The following is a 22364-nucleotide window of genomic DNA, read 5'->3' as shown; positions in this document are numbered from 1 at the left end:
AATTCCTTATCCATAGTACAGGGGGCGGGGCTCTTTTTTTTCATTTTTATTTATTTTTTATTAGAGAAATTGTGGGTTTACAGAAAAAACATGCGTAAAATACAGGATTCCCATATACCACCCTATTATTAACAGCTTGCTTTGGTGTGGTACATTGTTACAACTGATGAAAGCAGATTTTTATAATTGTGCTATAGTCCATGGTTTAAGTTAGAGTTCACAGTTTGTGTTGTGCAGTTACATGGGGAGCCCCCCTTTAATGGCTGGCAGTCCACGGATTGTGTATGGATCTGCCTGATTTTAAAGATAGAGGAACAAAGCCAGGTTGCCACATTTAATTCCCAAGAGGCAGACATGTTGGTTTGAGAGTGGGTGGAGATGCTCCTGGATGCACCATCAATTTTGGAGGTGAGACCAGTCACCGGGGTCCTGGCATGAAGTGACCTTAGGAGTCACAAATGTTGGTAGACTTGACCTGTCACCTCTGAGTCTCTGTATGTGGCATATCAAGATAGAAAGCAACAAGGAAGAACAAACAGAAAATGTCCAAAACTGTACATCAGCAACTCATGACTCCTCTGAGGGGTGACAGTGCTGGCTCAGGTTTCCTTCCACCTGCTGGAGAAGTTTCTAGCTTGTCTTCACACACGGGCATCCTCCCTCACTGTGGCTCCCTCAGACAGCTGTTCCCATCTCAGCCCAATTCCTGAGGCAGGATTGCCAGTCCTGAGACCCCACTTCCCTCTGGGAAGCTGGCGCCCTTGGCCTCCCCTTTCCTTCCTCCACAGAGTGGAACAGAAGGCACTGACCATCACTGGCCTTGGGTGGTGACCCAGGTCTCCTGGTCTGGGGCTGGCTCTCCTTGGGAAACCCACAGTTGATTGACCATGGAGGGTTGTGTCTGCGTATCCACTGAAGGGGGTGGTCCTGAGGTAGGTATTACCCCTTAAAAAGAGCTAATATTCTTGTCAATTTAAATTAACTTTAGCTAAGAGGGACTGACAGAAACAAAGAGCTGGACGAGCCACATTTGACTGAAATTCTGTCAAAGATTGCATAGGGCTGTGATCCACAACTTTTCCCATCTGCTGTCCACTCTGAGTCGCCGAGTGCCCAGAGGCATAATGACAATATTTTATTCCGATTTCCCTCCCTCATCTGGGAACCCATGAATGTGAAATGCACCCAGAGCCAAAGGCAGCCTGGACAAAGCCGGGTGCGAGGGCAGGGGTGTCCCTTAACTCCTCCCTTGCGGAGAGCTGGGGAGGGCAGAGGGCAGCCCGGAAGGTGCCCCAGCCCTCACCCAGGAAGGTGCCTATCCTCAAAACAAAGGAGGAAGGTGGAGGATGGGGGGGAAGGAGCAGGATTAAGATCACACAAACCTGCAGCCCTTGGAAACTGGCTTAATCCATTTTATAAAGATTTGGGAGGGTTTTTCTCTCCGTGAATATAATACCTTGCACATCTGATCAGCTTTTTTCCCAGAACATTTCAAAGCTCTCTGTAAATACAGCAGAGTCTCCTTGGATTAGAGGACGGCCTAGTATTACCTGGCTTTGGAGACACCCCAGGTCGGCGGGTCACCTGGGGCCCTCTGAAATAAGCAATTCCCTGCAACAAAAAGCCTGGTGTGATGTGGTTTGACTAACTAGTGGTTTTCAAACTATGTGAGTCATGGGACCCTTAAAAAAAAAAAAACAGCCTGAAGCTCAATTATTAATTCAGAACAAAGTGGAGCTATTCTGGATAAAGCAAAGGTGGAGGGAGAGACGGGGCAAAGATGTTGCCATTTGACACCCCCATCTACAGAACCCCCAGGACTCCCCAGGCCACAGTCTGAAGACCTCTCTTGAGGTCAGATGTGTCCCCTCCCCACAACCGGAAGTAGATTCTCTGTGAAGCCAATACAACTTAAGCTTCTTCAGGGCACCTTATTTTCCCAGGTACTGCTTCTAAGGCCAGGTTCCTAACTTTGTTTCTACCATTTTGCGTTGTTTTTGTGATGTGGGCCCCCTCACTCCCCCAAAGATATGTTTCACGCAGAAGCAGCTATGTAATTTGTGGGGCCCGGTGCAAACTCAAATGTGGGGCCTCTTTGTTCATGAATTTCAAGACGGCAAGAGAAAAACCTTAAACCAAGCGTGGGGCCCTTCTAAACCTGGGACCTTGTGGGACTGTACAGGTGGCACATCTGTGAAGCCAGTCCTAGTTTTACACCCCCCAAAACCTGGATCTGCCCCTTTCCCCAACTTTTCAAAGAAATGCCAAGAGATTCAAATAAACATCACCCTCCCCTGGAAATTTCCTTCCATTCTAGAGACTCAGACTAGTCAATCCCTGAGCCCCCAGGACTCTGAAGCCCCTCCTAGACACTCTGTTCCCCCTTTTGCTTTCATAGAGGACAGTCTCTGAAAGAATGACTCTGCATTTGCAAACAGAAACCACAGCAGACAAAATAGTCCATTGTACATCCAGGAATCTGGACTTGGGAGAAGTTGTGTATCAATCCTAAACCTCAAGGTATTTGACAGAACCCTTTGAGGGGGTTCCTGAATGGCCACATTCTCTCCTTTTATAGGTTCCCTGGGATCCTAGTGCAATGGGAGTTGATGGTAATTACTGCAAATGTGTCTTTTGAATAAACACAGCTTCTGCTTCAACTTGCAAAGTCCTTGTGGTTCTCTGAGTTTGCCGTACTCACTCCCAGTCGCAAACCTTTGTATATTTCTTCTTCCATCCAGAACGTTCTTCCTTCTCCCCTCTTCAGTCCAGGTCCTATCCACACTCCACACCCTACTGAAATGTCACCTTTGTCCCTTCCCCAACAGGTGGCCCCGCCTTGGAGATGAGGAAAGTAAGGCGTGCCTGCTTCCAGGGGATGTTTGAGTTGAGGCTGGACAACCAATTAGTGGGTATATCCGGCAGAATCTACCCAGGAAATAGAAACCAGCTAAGTATTGAAAACAGAGGCACTTGAATTCAGGAATTAGTTTTGTAGGAGATGGAAGAGCTGAGAAGCCAAGCAGGGGGTGTTGAGTGAACCTGAATGGGAAGCCACCAGTGCCCCTAGGCTGGAGGGACAGGGGGAGAAGGTGGGGTTACCAGAGTGGGCCAGGGTCTCCAGGCAAAGCTGGAAGAGCTGGGGCCACGGAGGGGACAAGATCTGCTGGAGCCGCTACCCAAGGGGCGAAATACCCTGTCCTCTCCCTCACAGCGTCCACTCTCCCTTCAGTGCTGCCCACCACCAGAACCCAGCCAGAAGCCAGGTGACCCGGGAGCTTGAGAGACACGGCCTTCAGGGGCCAGTCCACTCTAAGCCAGAGCAGAGCAGGGGGCAGGAATCGCAGGAAACAGGCCCAGGCCTGTGTGACAGGGTCATGGTGGAGACCATGCGTGAATTGGGGCTGGGGAAGCATTGAACCAGACAAACTTTGGGAACCTGTCCAGTCTGGAGAGGGGTACTTGATAAGAACACTCTTGACTTTTCACAACAGTTCACTTAATCAAAATAAAGTTGCTCATGTTCAATAAAATTACAGTGCAAAAATCTTTTCATTGGCTATTTGATGTCCCACAGATTAATTTCCTTTTATAACTTAGGAGAAATTTTGTATCTTCTGACTTGCAGATTCACTTCCTTTTATGAGACAATGAAAATTAGATAACCTATCATGTTTCCCTTTTTGCCTTAGCTGCCAGGAAGCTCTAAGCTAAATTTCAAACTTCTCAATTGCAGGTTTTTAATCATGTACATCTCCTTCCACAATTTTTTTAAATCCACAATTTCTAAACTTCTCATTGATTAAATATTTTATATTATCAGCCACCTCAAACACTTTTGAGTAGCAGATAAGATGTATCTTTGCTTCTTTTTAATTTAAGACGATTCCAGCCATTTCTACATCTCTAATTCTTTCCCACATATGGTCCCTGTTTGTTCTCCTTCCCCCACAAAACTTCCTAGTGATTTGTCGTTTTCCCACGTTGAGAAAGCCGCAAGCCTTCCTCACTTCTCCATGGCACTCTCTCACTCTTAAATTGCCACTGTATCTCTTTCGCTTCCCCTTCCACTGTCCTTTTTGGCGATTTCCTCTCCAGCAGGGGCATGAACCCTTCCCAAGCAGTGCCAGCAACACGGGGCCTGCTAAAGAGGAAGCCACAAGTCTGGACACAGCAGTGAGGGTCCTGGAGGTGGGGGGCCAGCATGGGGTATTACTGGCAGTCCTCCTGGGATTTGAGTCACATGGACCTGGATTGAATTCCAGCTCTGCCACTTGCCGACTGTGACCAATGGACATCTGTTGTGCTTCCCAATGCAATGTCTCTTCCCCTTCATTTGGTAACAGCAATCCAATTTTTCTCTGGGGATTGATTACCCCTCCCCCACTGCATTCAGTCCAGATAGAACTGTCTTTCAAAGAGCCATGTCTTCCCTGCCCAAGGTGTGGTCAGGTGACCTGGTCAAACCAATGAGACTCTCTCTCCCAAGAGTGTAAATTTTGAATGGGCTTGCGAGTTACAGCTGATTCATCTTGCCTACAGTTCCCCAGTGAGTCTGTCCATTAGCTTCTATTACCTCCATCTGCAAAGCTGGCCACATCCTTGCCCTTGCAAGGCCCGCTTGCTCAGCTTCTTCTTGGGTTTTTTAAGAGTGAATTTCTGTTGCCTGAAGCCATAAAACCCAATCTAATGCAGGATCTGATCTTAGGCAAGTTACGTAAATTCTTTGGGCCCCAGGTTCTGTGTCCAAATAATGGGGCTATTAGGACCCACCTCACAAGATGAGAGGTAATGTGCTTGATCCATTGTAGGTGCTTCTCTGTGAGTCCCTCCTTTCCTACCTGCTGAGGCAGTGTGACCCACCCCCAGTGCATAGGTGACCAGTGACAAACATTAATGATGAAGTCTCCTAAGACCTCATGCTCTTCCTGCAGACCTCTCTGCTTTTCAAGGAATTCCTTGAGAGCTCATGGAGGATTGAGCAGTGATTTATCCACTGTTTCTAAACAACTTGTCAAAAGCCCATTATAAGGAATGAAGTCAATGCTTCTCCAACTGAGTCCCTTTGTCAAAAGCCCTGGACCCGGTTCCTACAGCACAGAGCTGCTGTGATTTGTGGGTTCTCTCTCCATAAAACTGCAACCAATTGTTATAGAAGGATATGCAGAAGCAGACTTGGCATGGGGAGGCCTCATGTTTCCATACTGAAGATGCTCATAACTTCCAGGAAGTCCCAACAATGCTCCTCACCTCTAGGCCTCCTCTTTTCCCCAGCCTGGTGAGCATGATCCTGGAGCTAGATTCAGCTGGATCGTGGAGGCAGTGGTCTCCCTGGATCTGTGGACTAGGCTGCACCAGGTCTCAGAGAGCACTATTTTCACTGACAGTGGGAATTAAATGATGTTCCGAGGCCCAGTGTGGGCTTCCTAGGGAACCCCACTGGCTATTCCAAAGAGCTGCCTGTCCAGAAAGGCTTCAACGGCAATAACTACTAGACCTACAAGAGGTCTCACTGCTATTTATTGCTTTCTGCCAGGTAGGAACTAAGTTCATTAGTAGCCTTGTTTTACAAATGCAGAAACTTAGGCTTAGAACAATTAAGAAACTTGAGCAGGATCACAAAGTTACTTAGGGGTGGAACCAAGAATCTCACCAAAGAGAAGAGTCTTCTGGGATGTGAAGGGACAACTGAAGGAGAATGACACTAGAATCCAGTGTCCCTGACTGCCTCGCACTGCTCCAAGCAGGCGTGCCCTGGCAGTTGTACCAGCTGGGGTGCTTCCTCCAGGCTTCCTTGAGAGAAAGGCAGGAGCCAATCCTGGGTCAGTAACAACAGGATTCTGTGAATTCACAGGGAGGCTTCCTGCTTTGGGCCTCCAGATATTCAGCTTGGACTTAAAGATCTTCCTCCATCAACCTGTGAAGGAACTGGGGAAGCTTGGATGGGATGAGAAGCTGGGGCTTCGAACTGCCTACTCTGTTACTTTCTACAGACCCAACGACCAACGTGATTTCTCTGCCCTGCTCTGGCAAGCTTTGTGGCTTTCCCCTCATCCACTGCCACCCCCCACCTCCTCATTACAGAACAAAGGAACCTGACTGTTTTCCTCCAGTCCAGAGAGGGTTCTTAATTGGCTTTCCATTAAAGAGAAAATAGACTACTGTTTCCACCTCATTATTTATGAGCCTTTCTGGAAGTGCATTTCCATGCACACTGGGATTACTCACGCCCATTTCGCTTGGCCATATTTTATGATCTGTTTTATTTATTCAGGGCCTCTATTGGGCACTCACATCTGAAACCAATTAAAATCCAAGAAATAGGAAAAACCAAATAAACACCTGGAGATGTCCAAACCCAGGGCCTTTCTGAAGCCTGCTGTTGGTGGGACTGGTATGGCCTGGCCATAGGAAATGGGGCTCTCTCTCTCCTAGAGCCATCAAGTAACAAGGCCCCACAAAATGGCGGCCCACAGCCAGAAAAACCTCCTCTCAACAGAGCTTGGTCTGAGATTGCCTGGTTATTTAGTTCGCCTGGGGTCTCCCTAAAAAGGGCAAAGCTCTAAGGTAATGCTTATTCATTTTGGTATCTTCCTTGCTGCATGGCACATAGTAGGAACTCAGTAACTCTTTGATCAGTCTTGTTCTCTTTACCTCCATAATTGCCATAAGCGCACGTGTACACGCTAACATGGAAGTTTGAAGAGGATGATATGAAGAGACGTCTTTATGAATTTGGGAATGATTTGCCTTTTATAAACACTGACTCCAGCTTTCTCTGGAAGAATTCTTCGGGGTAAACATGCTCTCTTTCAATCTCAGAAAGCAGCTGCCAAGCTTGGTTTTCCCAGAGACAGTCTCACCATCTGCAGCCTAGCACTTACCAAGGTGGGGAGGGTGCTCTCGGGGAGAGGAAAACAAGACCGCCATCATTTTCAGGAGAGTCTGAAATCATTACGCACTCCTGTATAGGGTTTGCTTTGGAGTCTGTGTCCATGGACAAGCCATCTGCATCTTGTTTTTCCATGTGAAATGCAGGGAAACCATTTCTTTTTCATCCCTCCTGCTCTCCTCCGCTTCCATTTTCAATCCTTGCTGGAACTGGGGGCCTCCCTCAGCCCCACTTCCTGCCTCCACCCTGGAGAGTCAGGACTTTGGCTGGTGGGCTCTGTCCTAAAGCCAAATGACTCCTTCCCTGTGGGCTGAGCTGGGTTTGTGAACAGCACAGAGAAGGACAAGAGCAAAGGGGACCAGCAATAGCCTGTTGTGGCAGGCAGATCGAGGAGGTAAAATGCCCCTGCATTTTGGAACTTCCCAAGGTTTCTATTGGAATTAAAAGAAAATAATGGACATCACAGCTGTGACTTTTTCCTCTCCGAGATATCCATGTTGTTTATTGTAACCTGATTTCATTCATACACACGTTAGGGGATGGGACTGGGCCCCTGAATTCTGGGGGATAATACTGCTGACAGCTGCTCTCCATTCCTATGTTCCCTTAGTAATTCATATACCTTCCTTCCTTCATCCATTCAGTTGTTCATTAATTCAACAAAAACTTGTTGAGGGCCATTCACTGGCTGCACATCTGATGTAATGTCAAAAGCCTTCTTACACGGCAAACATTTCGGTCTGTGCCTTCTCTTGGGATAACACATTTCAGAGGTTTACTCCCCACGTTGAACATAAGCACTAAAAAGAAGTCATCAGCTCAAGACAAGAAGGGAACTAGGAAACTAACGCAATCCTGCTTGTTCAAAACCACTGCTTTCAAATTTGAGGTCCGTTCTCCTTTCTCTTGGTCATGGTTTCTTGCTGCTATGAGATGACTAGCCTGATGCTTCCAAATATGAGAAGCAAAGTTACCCCATCTCCTTTTCTCTGCTTTCTTCAGTAGCACATGGGGACCGATAGTTGTGAGGAGTCAGGCAGCAAATGGACATGTAATGGGTCAGATGGGGAGGAAAATGCCGGCACAACTGGAGACTGTCCTGCTCAGTGACAGGCCCAGAATTTATGATGGCAAGGTGAGCTGGTTGAAACTAGATTGCTCTGCTTGACAGAGAGAAGAATTTGGAGTTCCTACAGCATTGGTGCCAGGGACCATCTTGGCCAGCTATGGAAGCCTAAGCACTCCTTCTTAAATTAATATTTTTAAATGCATGAAAAAAATATATAGGATGACAAAGGAAACCAATTATATTAATTGTGATATAGTCATTTATGTGCTTCTTTACAAGCACATTTAAATAACAAGGCAATGCATTTAAAATATAAGCAAGTTAAAGTTTAACTTTATTTTTTTAAGATATATCCATATGAATGCTGTGGTTTCTTGGTTTGCTCATGACCAATACAACATGTTTGTCTCTGAAAAGGCAGCACACACATGTCATGTTGGACATTCAATTGACTTTGTTTTTAATTTTGATGGTTTCAAGTGTTGAAAATTCTGATTCACAAAGATAAGTGGTTGCAAATATGCTTAAAGAGTCCACAGCTTGCTTTATAAGTAACATCAGAATCCTCCAAGATTTATTGAGTTAAATTCCAATGTGGGAATATGCAATGTCACCTTTTGGTGGCTGAATTACTAAGCCCAGAGTTACTCATGAGTTGGCAAGCAATGTCTCACAAACATCTACAGACAGGAAAACTGTGATATTCTGCAATCTAGGGGCAGTCAAATAACTACCATTATATCAAATAGAGCACAAATGATATTTCAAGAATGTATAATAATTGTACCATGATACAAAAGTATCTGTGTTTTCTTGTGATGACAGCGTCACATTGGTACTGCCAATACCACTGTGGTCTCTTTCCTACACTCAAAAGAGGAGGAAATGCCAAGTTCCAGGTGGAGGCTACTAAAAATAGGATGTCATTTTCTTCCCAAGTTCACAGACCCCACAGATGCCTTGGAATTCCATGGATCTCAGATTAAGACCCAATGTTCTATACAGAGGTAAGGAGCAGAGATAAAAGTCAGCCAGACAGCACAGAACTAGAAAATTCCAAGTGTAGGGCAGCCCACGGAACAATCTCAGCTCAAGGAGAACAGGAAGGTCTTTAATAAACAAGAACATTCTTGTCCCAATACTTGGGCTGCAGTGAGGTAAACCTCTCTGATCCCCTGAAATTATCAGTCGAGTCCCTCTCGTTCCCACATGCACCTAGAGTGACTGGGGTTTCGTATTAGAGATGGAAGAAGGAATTTCGGAATTTCATATGTGGGTCAATCAGGAAGACTGTAAATCCATCCGTAAATGGAAATGATTCAGCTGACGCAGGAACCTGAGACCAAACAAGTAAGCTCCACTGGAAATATGCAGAAACCTGAAGGAAGGCTTTGGACATCTGCAGGTCCATGGAATTCAGGTTCAAATTGATCCCATCAAGATCTCAGGATCCAGGAGACCCCAGCAGACATTGGGTGGCATCTAGAAAGTTCACAGGGGCTTTTGCATAGAAGAAGGCCAGTAACTAAGAGCTCTGACATTTGGGAGGTTGCAGGAGGCTGACAAAGGGGCAGTGCTGGTAAAACCCTGCGTTCACATTTGTAGCCAATCTTTTTTCATGGCACGCAATCCTTCCATGGGCTCAGGCATCCAGAAGAGAGGTGAGGCCCTATTGGGTGTGTGGTGCCCCCATCACCATAGCTACAGGCTTGACCCTTTCAGGAATTGGAGTGAGATACTGGCTCCTGGCAGCTGCCAATCCAGGCAGTGGTTACTGAAAGACACTCTAATGAGAAGTCAACAAATGAATCCCCTTTGCCCTGTCCTGCGTGTAGCAAGTGCACTGCGTCCCCTCTGTCTTCCCCAGGCTGTTTTGTGAGTTTTTCTCCTAATCTCAACTTCAATTCCTTTTTCCCATTCTTCTGAATGTTAAAGTCATGACCTCTGTGGTTTATGGGCCACTGGAGACTGAACTAAATGTGTTAGCTCAGAGTCCAAACAAGTAATAGCCGGCCAATTAAATTAATAATCCATATTGTTACAATGTTTAACCATGGCTGTTTCCTCAGCGGCCTGTTTAAATCACAGCCAAGGCCTGAGCTATTAAAATGAATAACTGGAATTATGAGAAACTCCATTTAATAAACACAGCAAGGAACGCAGCACAATTGGGCATGGAATATTTATTACCACTTGAAGCTGGGAGCTGTTTGGGATTTTAAGATGGGATTAATGAATGCGTTTTAATTTCTGGCTCACAAGGTGGGAGGTGGGCAGTGGGGCTAGAACCAGGGGCCCTCCAGCAGATTCCTAGAAAAATCGGCTCGCATTATATTATCACATTGTGCTGAGGCTACTTGTTTCTGTATGGGTCTCGTCCAATCCACTGGAAGAGCAAGTCAGTGGGCATCTGATCACAGTCCTCTCTGGTACTTAGTACTTGCTCAGTAAATGTTTGATGGATGGATAGATGGACTGATGAAAGATTAAACATTTTTTTCATCTTTGTATCTACACTTCAACAATATAGGGCATGTAAAACACTTAGCACAGTGTCTGACACATTGTAAGTGCTCAGCAGATGGTAACTGTGATTATAGTTTTAAGTGAGCAAAGTCTGATTATTTTTCTAGAAAATCAGTGTTCACATTTGGCAACTCTTTGAGAGTCCCGGAGCTAGGACCCAACTTCCATCCAGACTGGCCTGTTTATCTTTATAAAGGCTTAGGAGCCTGTTTTGGATTAGATGTTTTTGTTAGATTATTTTTGGCCTTTCTCAGAATGAATTGTTCCTTTCCCTGTTTTCCCAAAGCTCAATGTCTTACCCCTGCCTTAGCCCTGACATGTCCCCATTTTCCCAGATATGACTGTATATCACAGGGTCTGTGCCCTTTTCCCAGACAATGTCAGCTTTGAACTTTTCATAACAGGCTTAGAAAATGTGGTTTGTGTAATGATAGCTCTTGGCAGGTCATGTAAGCGGGGTGCTTATTGGGGATCTATAAACAGGAGAACTGGGCCCTCTCTATAGGAGAGCCCCATAGGAAAGAAACCTGGGTCAACCAACTCCTGCCAGAACTTGCTTTCCAGAGAAAGAGGAAAGCAGGAGACAAACCATATGCTGAAGGAGCACATTTGACATTGTGAAGGCTGGGGGAAGCGGGGCGAGTGGAAGGGGTGAGGGGAGTGGGGGGCCCAGAGACACAAGAAGGCATGGCCTTGGTTTCCCCTTTGATAACCAGTGGGCATCTCCTGGAAATGACAAAATATCCCCACAGGTTTAACCGCCACATCCCCAAGTCCTAAACTAAAACATATTAATGAATGCAAGGCAAGAAAAGAGCAGCCTCATGCAGGATGGGGTGTTGGAGAATCTTGGAACTGAAAACCTAAGAAGAATGAACTTGGTAAAGGAGGGCAGATCGCTATGTTTGGGATGATGTTAGATTGTTTTCTTCTTTCAACAAAGGAAAAGATTGTTCTAACTTTAGGGAGATTGGCAGGGTCTCCATACCTCTCCACTGAATTCAAAAGCCAAGAGTGGTCCCATGTGGGAGGAACGTCAGGAAGTGGCTTATATGGCCCAGAGGCCTCACGGGATATGAGAAAGGAAGCTTGCCTGACCCAAGGTGACCTTCAAGAGATTGGGGCTTTGGAGGGCTCTGCCTGTTTGCAATCTGCAGATTAATGTTAATGTTCCTGTCTGTTACTTTGATCTCGTTAATCCTGAAGGATGCTTGCAGGATGATGGATATCATGGCTGTGTTGGAGGGGGGCTTATGTGAGATAAGAGGGAGCTCCAGGCTTCATGATACAAGTTGTCAGAATTAAAAGAAAAAACAAGGTTAGAATTGCTTCTGTATCACCCATTCTTGTCCACTAGATTGCAAGCTCCTACAGGGCTAAGACTGGGCCTTATTCATCTTTGTTTCTGTCTTAGTTTGCCAGGGCTGCTATGACAAATACCACACAACGGTTTGGTTTTAACAACAGGAATTTATTGCCTCATGGTTTGGGAGGCTAAAAGTCCAACATCAAGGTCTCAACAGACCATGCTTTCTCCTGGAGTCTGGTGCTGGTTTGCCTCAAGCCTTGGGGTTCCTTGGCTTGTGTCTCTGCCTCTATCACATGGCAATGTGTCTCCTTGGTGTCATCCTGTGGCTTTCTTTGACTGACTGCATCCTAATTTCCTTTGCTGATAAGGACTCCAGTCATATGGCTTAAAGCCCATCCTGATTCAATTTGGTCTCATCTAAATAGGATCTTCCAAGATCTTATTAACAAATGAGTCCACACACTAATAATAGCATCTTCAAAGGTTCTATTTACAAATGAGTTCACACCCAAAGGAATGTGGATTAAGACTTGAACATGTCTTTTGTGGAGGACACGATTCAATGCCCAACAGTTACAGCAGCTGGCTACAGGTGCTCAGCAAATGTTTGCGAATTTATGGATCCCTTAGAATATTCCAAGCCCTGTGCTAAATTCTTTGCATGCGCTCTCAACCACACTATGGCTCACTACTATTATCCACTGTTTTATAGATGGAGCAATTTAGACATAAATAGATTCAATATTTGACCAGGAACACCTAGCTAAAAAGCAGCAAAGATGGAATTTGAACACTTATCATCAGATTAAATGCCCCCTCCTAGCCAATCTGGATTATATCTTGAGGGCTGGGAGACAGTGATTGAGTGTCTCATATGAGTAGCTGCATATACTCTGTCTCCACGATTCCAGAAGCCCAGGTCTGGCTATCCAAGTAAGAAACCAGCCTGTGGCTGAGAGTGTGAAGCACGGTGGAAACAGTGATTTGAGTGTAAGGTCAGGACACTCATTTTCTTTCCAAGTTCTGCCCTGACTAATAGCCTCCAACCTCCTGTGTGCTTTACCATAAATCTATAAATCTGGGATGATAAAACCTGCCTTCCTTACTTCCAGGAGTCCAATATCACAGAAGCTTTGAAAAGTTGGAATGTGCTAAACAAATGAGAATGGCTTGATTATTATTAACTGGGTCCCCGTGATGAGGAAGTTGAGACACCTCAATTAGATCAACTCTACCAGGCCCCTTCTAGAAACATAGCTAATGATTTTAGTCACATAGTATATCAATCATTGGATTTTCTATATGGCATCTGGCTGCAGCTGAGAACTCATCAATTTAGCTTAGATATTTATCCAAATAAAAGTCAAGTTTTATGCCAAGGGAGTTTTCTAAGAAGTCCATCAATAAAGCATGTGTTTAAGTAAACTATGGTGCATCCATATAATGGAATACTATGTACTGACATAGAAAAATATCCATGATAAATTGGAAAATAAAATAGCAAATTACATAAAGTTAAAAAAGCAAATTACGTTATGCATACTATAGTACAACCTTATTTGGAAAATGTGTGTGTGTGTGTGTGTCTGTGTGTGTGTGTGTGTACTTATAAAAGCATAAAAAAGGTGTGGAAGGAAATGCACCAAACTTAACTGTGGTTACCTCTGCCTAAGAATGTTACTGTTGGTAATGTACAGAGGATTTTTTTCTCCAAATTTTACTTTATATACTTCTAAGACTTCTTTTTTTTTTTTTTTTTTACAATGAACCAGTATTGCTTTTATAATTAAAATGTTTTCAAAAGATCAGGAATGAGACAAAACTGCCACTTTCACCACTGCTATTCAATATTTTACTAGAAATCCTTGCCACAGAAATTAGGCAAGAAAAATAAATAAAAGGTATTCAAATGGGAAAGAAAGAAGTAAAACTATCTCTATTTGCAGACAATATAATCTTATATAGAGAAAACACAAAGGAATCCATAAGAAAACTATTCAAGCTAATAAATGAATTCGGCAAAGTCGCAGGGTGCAAGATCAGAACACAAAAAAAAATTGTGTTCCTATACATGGGCAATGAACAATCTGAAGAGGAAATTAAGAAAACAATTCCATGTACAATAGCATTGAAAAAAAATAAAATATCTAGGAATAAATTTAACAAAGGATACAAACGACTTGTATACTGAAAACTACACAACACTGTTGAAAGAAATTAAAGAAGAACTAAATAAATGACAAAGACATCGTATCTTCATGGGTTGGAAGAGTTAACATTGTTAATATGTCAATATTACTCAAATACATATTTAAATTCATTGAAATCCCTATTAAAATTTAGCAGCCTTTTTTGTAAAAATGGAAAAACCAATCCTCAAATTTATATGGAACTACAAGGGGCCCTGAACAGCCAGAAAAGAGCTTGGAAAAGAACAAGTTTGGAAGACTCACACTTCCCAATTTCAAGTTGTATTTCAAAGTGACAGTAATCAAAACAGTGTGATAGTGGCACATTAATACACAAATGGATTGGTGGAACAGAACTGAAAGCCCAGAAATAGACCCACACATGTATGACCAACCAACTTTTGACAAGGGTGCTAAGTACATGCAATGGGGAAAGACTAGATTCTTCAGAAAATGGTGTTAGAAAAACTGGCTATCCATATGCACAAGAATGAAGTTAGACCTCTACCTCACACCATGTACAAAAATCAACTCAAAATGGATTAAGGATCTTAATATAAGAAGCAAAAATTTTAAACTATTAGAAGAGAGCAAATCTTCATGACATGGGATTCAGTAATGGATTCTTATATTGGCACCAAAAGCAAAAGCAACAACAACAAAAAAATAGATAAGTTTGATTTAATCAAATTTAGAAACTTTTGTGCATCAAAGTAGATTGTCAAAACATGAAAAGACTACCTATAGAATGGGAGGAAATAGTTGCAAATCACATATTGGATAAGGGTTTAATATCCAGAAAATATAAGGAACTCTTACAATGCACAACAGAGACAAAAAACCCAATTTAAAAGGACTTGAACAGACATTTCTCCAGAGAAGATACAGAAATGATGAATAAACACATGAAAAGATACTCAACATCATTAGTCACTAGTGAAATGAGATACCACTTTACATCTCCAAGTATGGCTATTTAAAAAATGGGAAATAATAAGTGTTGGAGATGATGTGGAGAAATTGGAAATCTAGTGCATTGCTGGTTGGAATGTGAAATAATGCAGTCACTGTGGAAAGCAATAAGGTGATTTCTCAAAGAGTAAAATATAGAAGTACCATTGGATCCTGCAGTTTGTACCCAAAGAGAGTGAAAACAGGATTGCAAACAGATACTTGTACACCAATGTTTATAGCTTCATTATTCACAATGGCCTAAAGCTGGAAACAACAACAAATGAATGGGTAAACAAAATTTGGTACATACACATGTGGACTATTATTTGGCCATAAGAAAAAAAAATGTTATTATGAGACATGCTGCAGCATAGGAGAACCTTGAAAACATTATGCTTGGTAAAATAAGTAAGACACATAAGGACAAAAATCATATGGTGTCACTTACAAGACCTGACTAGAAATAGCAAATTCACAGAGCTAGAAAGCAGATTAAAGATTACGAGAGAAGAGAGGATAGGGGAGGGGGGAAGGGGGAGGATTGTTTGTAAAAATAAAGACATAGGCTACTGAGGCTTGAGACATGGCTCCACCACCCCCAACTGTGAAATCTTTAAAATTAAATATTTTTTAAAATATTTTTTAAAGGTCTAGTAAAATTGGAAATAAGACTCATAGCATGAGTCCTGACATTGCCGCGTAGGCACTTAAGGGGCCTTGGCAGAGACTGATGATTTTCCATTAACGTCAGTCTCCCTACAATCTTCCATGGAACCCCAATTTTACATTTCCCAGACTCTCTTGCAGCTATATGTGGCTGTGTGATACGTTCTGACCAATAGGAAGAGAGCAGAGTGCTGTATTAACTTCCAGTCCATGTCCTAAAAGGGAAGGGGTTGGAATGACGATGATGTGGAGAGCCCTCCTGGGCCATGCAGGAGGCACAGAGGAGGAGCAGCAAAGGAGAAAGAGCTTAGGACTCTGGCACAGTAGAGCCCCCATACCAGCCTTGGACTATTTAGGCCCAAACCGCACATGGGAGAGAAATAAATGTCTATCTCCTTTAAGCCACTGTTCTTTTTGATCTTTGTCTTAGCAGCTGAAACTTTATCCTATCCAACCTGGAAACCTAGAAGTTAAACAGCAGATATCAAGGAATGTACCCAGCTTCTGCCAGCACTCAGGGGGAGAAAAAGAAGCATGAGACTCACTTTCTTTTTTTTTTTTTTTTTTTTTTTTTGGGCTTCGGGGTTCTTTATTAAGTGATGCTTTAGTTTCAGTCTCTGCCTGGGACTAGGGGTGGGGGGTGACCCCCCCCCGAGACTCACTTTCTGACCATGGGGCTCATAACCTAGCTGATAAGGCAAATCTGATCCACTTTTTCAAATGGTACAGGAGATTTTATGAGAGGCTAAATTGTGTCACAGACAAGAAGATGTGGGAGAACAAGGGAGAAGGGGATTGGTGTGGGCTGGGGTAAACCGAGAAGGCTTCAGGTCCACCAGCATCTGCTGAACCCCTACCCTATGCCAAGTCCTATGCAAGACCCAGGGAGAAAAAGATACAATAAGGGATCCATCCCCACAGAGCTCAGCATCCAGTGAGTGAGACAGACACATGAAGAGATCATTTTAATACAGGGCATTAAATGAGCCCTGCCCTGGGTACTGGGGAACACCGTGAAAGATCAACCAACATGGTGGGAATCAGGATAACTTCCTGGAGGAAGTGCAACCTGAACTTGTTTTTCTTAAGGTTAGAAGTTGGTCATACAAGAAGTAAGATAAGAGAGTGATGAAAAAAAGAGGCTATTCAAGCAGAAAAAGAGCTGGGACAATTGGAAAGAACTTTGGGTCCAATACTTTGGCAGGTTGGCTTTCAGGGGTAAAAACACAGCAACCATAATTACCAAGTAGTGGGAGGAGATGTCCCTCTAGCTGCTGCTAAGTTCTGCCTGGTGCCTTCTACTAGAGATGCCAATTATTTTCTACTTCCCCCACATCTACTTCTTAAAGAATCTTCCTAATAGACAATGGGATGAAAAAGTTTGGGTGATGAATGATGGCAAAGCAATATAACATTGTGAATGCAATTAATACCACTGAACTGTATATTGAAAGTGGTTAAAGTGGGAAATTTTATTCTGTATGTATGTTACCAAAATAATTTTTAAGACCTGTATGAATTTCCTGTCCCAGACCTGGCATTCGTCTCTATCTAAGCAGCCCCAGTTTTAGTGGGAAATTGTATTTGCAGACCACAATCTGGGCCAATGGAGTTCTCTTTGTTGTTACGTTCATCATTGTTTCTAGGTGTTTAAGTGGAAAGTTCTAGAAAATATTATTCTATAGGAAATTACATCATGAGTTTATACTGTAAATCCAATTACAACCTAGAATTACTGGCTTTTTATTTATTTGATTTTATACATGTATCTCTTTTACAGTGAAAATCTTAGTTTCTAAGAACATTAATATATGTGTGTATGTGATTCATTACTTGTTATGGTCAAAATAACAATATTGATATGATTTTAAAGGTTCAAAATCAGAGTGGAATATTTGTCATATCAGATATCAAACAAGCTATCAAAGACTTCTGTGATTGTGTCAAAAGGACACAGAACCAATCTGAGGTGGCTCCCCACTGGCCAAAGGAGGAGAAATTTTAGCATTAAAAATAACAATAATTGTATTGAATGGAAACACATCAAACATGTTCAAGTCCATGAATTCATAATGATAATTTTAAAAAACTCACTGGTAACTTTCGGAAGAGGCTTGGAAACCAATTCATTATTTTCAAAACCAGCAAATGAAGAAAGAATAAAATATTTACCTGCCTTTCCAGCATGAACTATACTTCAGAATAACCGAATTGCTGATGTAAGAAAAGTATTATTTATAGAATTTCAGCTAATAAATGCAAAGGAATGACAGAATTAGAATATCATCATTTTACAATCCCTAATGAAATAATGAATCCAGGCAATGGTCAGGAATGGCTGCTAAAAACATTCATGAAAACTACTGGAGAACTTCACAGTGAACAGGTCAGGCTGATTACATCTGCGTCCACTGTAAATCTTAAAAGAAAAAATGGTAAATGCCCCTTGATTTAGGGTAATACAAATTACGTAGGACTATTTATTACACAGGAATATTATTCCTGCCTAAAAAATCAAAGTTGAATCTGATCTTGCATCTAGCTCTAATTACCAATGTACAAAAAACTACAGGAGACAGAGGAACATGTTAAACAACACCCTTGTGAAGTGATCAGCAAAACCCGGACTGTGGGATAATGACGCAGTTTTTTCAACAAATAAAGGTCAAGATAAAGAAAAGAAGGAGGAGGACTCTGTAAAGACTTAAGAAACATATTAACTGCATGTAAATGTGTGGACTTTGTATGGATCCTGAGCCAAATAAACCAAATAACTAAGAGAGAGAGAACACACGGGAGAGAGCGAGAGTGAGAGAGACAGAGACAATCAGGGACATTTGAATATTTGAACACTGACTACTAGATAGTTTCTGGTATTAACAAATTATTATCTTTTAGTTTTATTAATGATAAAATGGGTATAATAAAAAAAAGAGAAAATCTTTATCGCTAAAATATATACTGAAATTTTGCAGTTAATATCATGTCTGGAATTTATTTAAAAATAATCCAGTGTATTTGTTTACATGAAAGGGGAAAGTGGGAAAATCCAGGTGAAACAAGATTGGCCATGTGTTGATAAATGTTCACGTTGGTTGATGACTACGTAGGGGTTCTCTCTACTTTGTATGTTTGGAAATTTCCATAACAGAATTAAAAATATATATACATGAAGTTGGCCAAACAACAGTTTAAAAATATTTAGACTCCCTAGTGATCAGAGAAATGCAAATTAAAATGGTACTATTTTTCTCCTATCAGATTGGCAAAGATTACAAAAATGTTAATACTGGGTGTTGGCGAAGATTAGGATAACATCTACCCTTAAACACGCCCTGTTTACTTAGTATCACCTTGACATCAACTTACTAGAAAGCAACTTGGCAATATGAATAAAAAGTCTTAAATATGTGGGTAACATTTACCCCAGGAATTCTACGTCTAGTAATTTATCCTAAGGATATAATCAAACAAGGACACAAAATATCTGGTCAAGAATATTTATTACAGTATAATTATAATGCAAAAAAATCTAATAACATAAATACACACCAACAAGGAAATGGTTTTAAGAGACCATGGTATTTGTGCATCAAAGGGCTTTGTCAAGAAAATGAAAAGACAACCTACTCAACTGGAGAAAATATTTAGAAACTATATATCTGATAAAGATTTAATATCCAGAAAATATAAAGAAATCCTTCAATTTAACAACAAAAAGGACAAACCACCCAATTTAAAAATGGGCAAAATGCTTGAATAGACATTTCTCCAAAGGGGATATATGAGTGGCTAAAAAGCACATAAAAAGATTTTCGACATCACTAGCTATTAAGGAAATGCAAATCAAAACCGTAATGAGATGTCATTTCATACCCACTAGAATGGCTACTGTTAAAAAAAAACAGAAAACTACAAGGGTTGGAGAGGATGTGGAGAAATAGAAACACTCATTCATTGCTGGTGGGAATGCAAAATGGTGCAGCAACTGTGGAAGGCATTTTGGCAGTTCCTAGGGAAACTGAGTATAGAATTGCCATATGAATTGACAATCCTGCTACTAGGATTGCAGACTCATCTTCATAGCAGCATTATTCACAATTGCCAAAAAATGGGAGCAACCCAAGTGTCTATCAACCAATGAATGGAAAAATAATGGAATATTATTCCATCATAAAAAGGAATGAAGTCCTATTGCATGCGACAACATGGATGAACGTTGAGGACGACATGCTTGGTGAAATAAGCCAGGCACAAAAGGACAAATACTATATGATCTCACTGATATGAACTAATTATTATAAGCAAACTCATAGAGTTAGAATCTAGAATATAGGTTACCAGGGGGTAGACTGGGGTTAACAAATAGGGAGTTGATGCTTAATTTGTTCAGAATTTCTATTTAGGTTGGTTGCAAAGGTTTTGAAATAGACGGTGGTGATGGTAGCACATTATTGTGAGTGTAATTAACAGCACTGAATTATATAGGTGAATGTGGTTAAAAGGGGAAACTTTAGAGCATGCATGTTACTAGAAAAAGAAAAGACAAAACATAGGACTGTATAACACAGTGAACTCTATTGTAGACAATGGATTATAGTTAATAGTACAGGTATAAGAATGTTCTTTCATGAAATATAACAAATGTATGACACTAATATAAGATATTTAATAATAGGGTGGTATATGGGAAAAATAAACATAATGTAAACTATGGACAGTAGTTAATAGTACTATTTTAATAATCTTTCATCAACTGTAACAAAGGTAACTACTGTTTAAAAAAAGTACAATTATTTTAGAAAGTGCTATCTTTTATAAATTGTAGCAAATGTTCCACACCAGTGCAAGTTATTGGTGGTGAGGTAGTAAATGGGAATCTTGTATTTTGTGCATGATGGTTCTGTAAACCCATAACTACTCCAGTAAAAACAATAAAATTTTAAAAAGAGAGACGATGGTATATTCACAAAATGGATACATACAGAGCCTTTAAGAACTAGCTCCAGATGTATATTTATTAGTATGGCAAGATGTGTCATAGATATACTAATAAATGAAAAAATCAAGTTTCAAAGGCTATTTATTGTAAGATACTTTTCTTGATTTATAAAGTGTGAAAGGAAAAACTGTTAGCAGTGATCGTGTCTTAATGGTGAGATCATAGATTATATTTATTGCTTTGCTTTTGCTTAATTATATTTTTTCATTTTTCTAAATTCTAGGTAATGAATTCTAAGTTTTGGAATGTTAACTAATGAATTCCTATATAGTTAAAATAGCCTTTGCTTGATGAAATGATGTGATATCTGGAATTTACTCCAAAGTCATCTGGGGTTGAACTGTAGATGAAAAAATTTGGCTGTAAGTTGACACGTCTTGAAGCTGCGTGATTGGGTACATAGAAGTTCATTTTAATATGTTCTTACTTCTATATGTGTTTGAAATTTTTCTTACTAAAGTTTCTTTATAAAAAATAAAGAGCCTTTGCCAGGATAAAATATCTTTCCATCTCAGGTCCCTGCCCCACCCAGAACATACCCTTAGAACATACCAAACCCAGCACTGTGCCCAAAGACACTAAACACTGTCTAATACTTGGACTGCTAAAATGGTTCTCATCTCCTGTAGCCAGAAGGGCATTGGGTTTGAACTGATCTTCTGAGGGCTTCTCCCTTGTGACCTGTCCTATCTACATGAGAGAGTTGTCTGGGTGAGGCCAGGGGTACATACTGCAGCCAAGAGATCCAGAGGACATAATCAACCCATGCCAGGAATCAAAGTCACAGCCTTTCTCCCTTAGCATTAGGCTCCAGCTATACCTTCATCGGTAATTCTTGAGTCTACCTACTTGTGATGACCTGCCATTGTTCCCTCTACATGCTGTCATCTCCTTCTCAGAGGAAGAAAGCATGAAGAAGTTAGTGTATTTGGCATTCCCAGCCTACAGATTGGTTCTTCTCACTTGACCACTGCCTGATATTTTCTCACCCACAAATATTGGCTATAAAAGTGCCTGGAATACAGAAATCACTGTGAATATTCAAGAAGTCATATTATGAATATTCTCCTTTAAAAGCTAATAGCCTTCTGGCCTTTTTCCCTGGGTATTGACTTCTTCTCACACACTTTGGGTCACTTAGAGATTGTCAATAGCAGTAGTTGGCAACCTTGAGCCCACAAGCCAATTATGGTCCATCGTCTATTTTTATATGGTTCACAAGCCAAAGATGTTTTTTACATTTATAAAGATTGAAAAATTCAGAAGAAAAGGAGTACTTCATGACACATAAAATTATAAGAAATTCAAATTTGTGTCTGTAAGTAAAATCTTATTGGAACACAGCCACACTCATTTGTTTACATATTGTCTATGGCTTCCTTCATGCTACAGTGGCAGAGTTGAGTAGTTATGGTAAAGACCATCTGGTCTGCACAGCATAAAATATTTACTATCTGGTCCTTTACAGGAAAAGTTTGCTGACCCCTGGTCTACAGACTTGAGATTCTCATAACTCCACCCTTGTGATTCCCCCTTCTTATTGTCTAATAGAGCTGAACTGCAATGCCATATATCGCCAGTAGGTGATGCTGTCCACCACACTTCAGGCTGAAACCATCCAGAGTGAGGACAGTGGATTTTAAAAAATTCATTGATCCATTCAACAAAGATTTAATGAGTGCCAACTGTGTGCCTACATGGTTTTAAGTTTTGGATTTATTTACAAAAACAAATAAACTTCTGCTTTATTGGAACTG

The 22364-nt window shown here is 41.4% G+C and overlaps 1 protein-coding gene across 2 annotated transcripts in view; it reads left to right on the top strand.

Moving 5' to 3' along the window:
* VTI1A (vesicle transport through interaction with t-SNAREs 1A) overlaps positions 1–22364 on the top strand; it is a 411985-nt gene that overhangs the window by 369405 nt on the left and 20216 nt on the right. Inside the window, exon 9 of one of the 2 annotated variants that reach the window (XM_037804917.1) lies at positions 2829–3488. The exons of the other annotated variant lie outside the window; for it this stretch is intronic. Coding sequence (XP_037660845.1) covers positions 2829–2886 — 58 coding nt within the window. The 3' untranslated portion in view covers positions 2887–3488. Of the gene's footprint in view, positions 1–2828; positions 3489–22364 lie in introns of those variants that run through there. 2 annotated transcript variants of the gene reach the window in all.

The sequence above is a fragment of the Choloepus didactylus genome, chromosome 15 (genome assembly GCF_015220235.1).
Source record: "Choloepus didactylus isolate mChoDid1 chromosome 15, mChoDid1.pri, whole genome shotgun sequence".
NCBI classification, from domain to species: Eukaryota; Metazoa; Chordata; class Mammalia; order Pilosa; family Megalonychidae; genus Choloepus; species Choloepus didactylus.
This window is presented reverse-complemented; position numbering and strand designations above follow the sequence as displayed.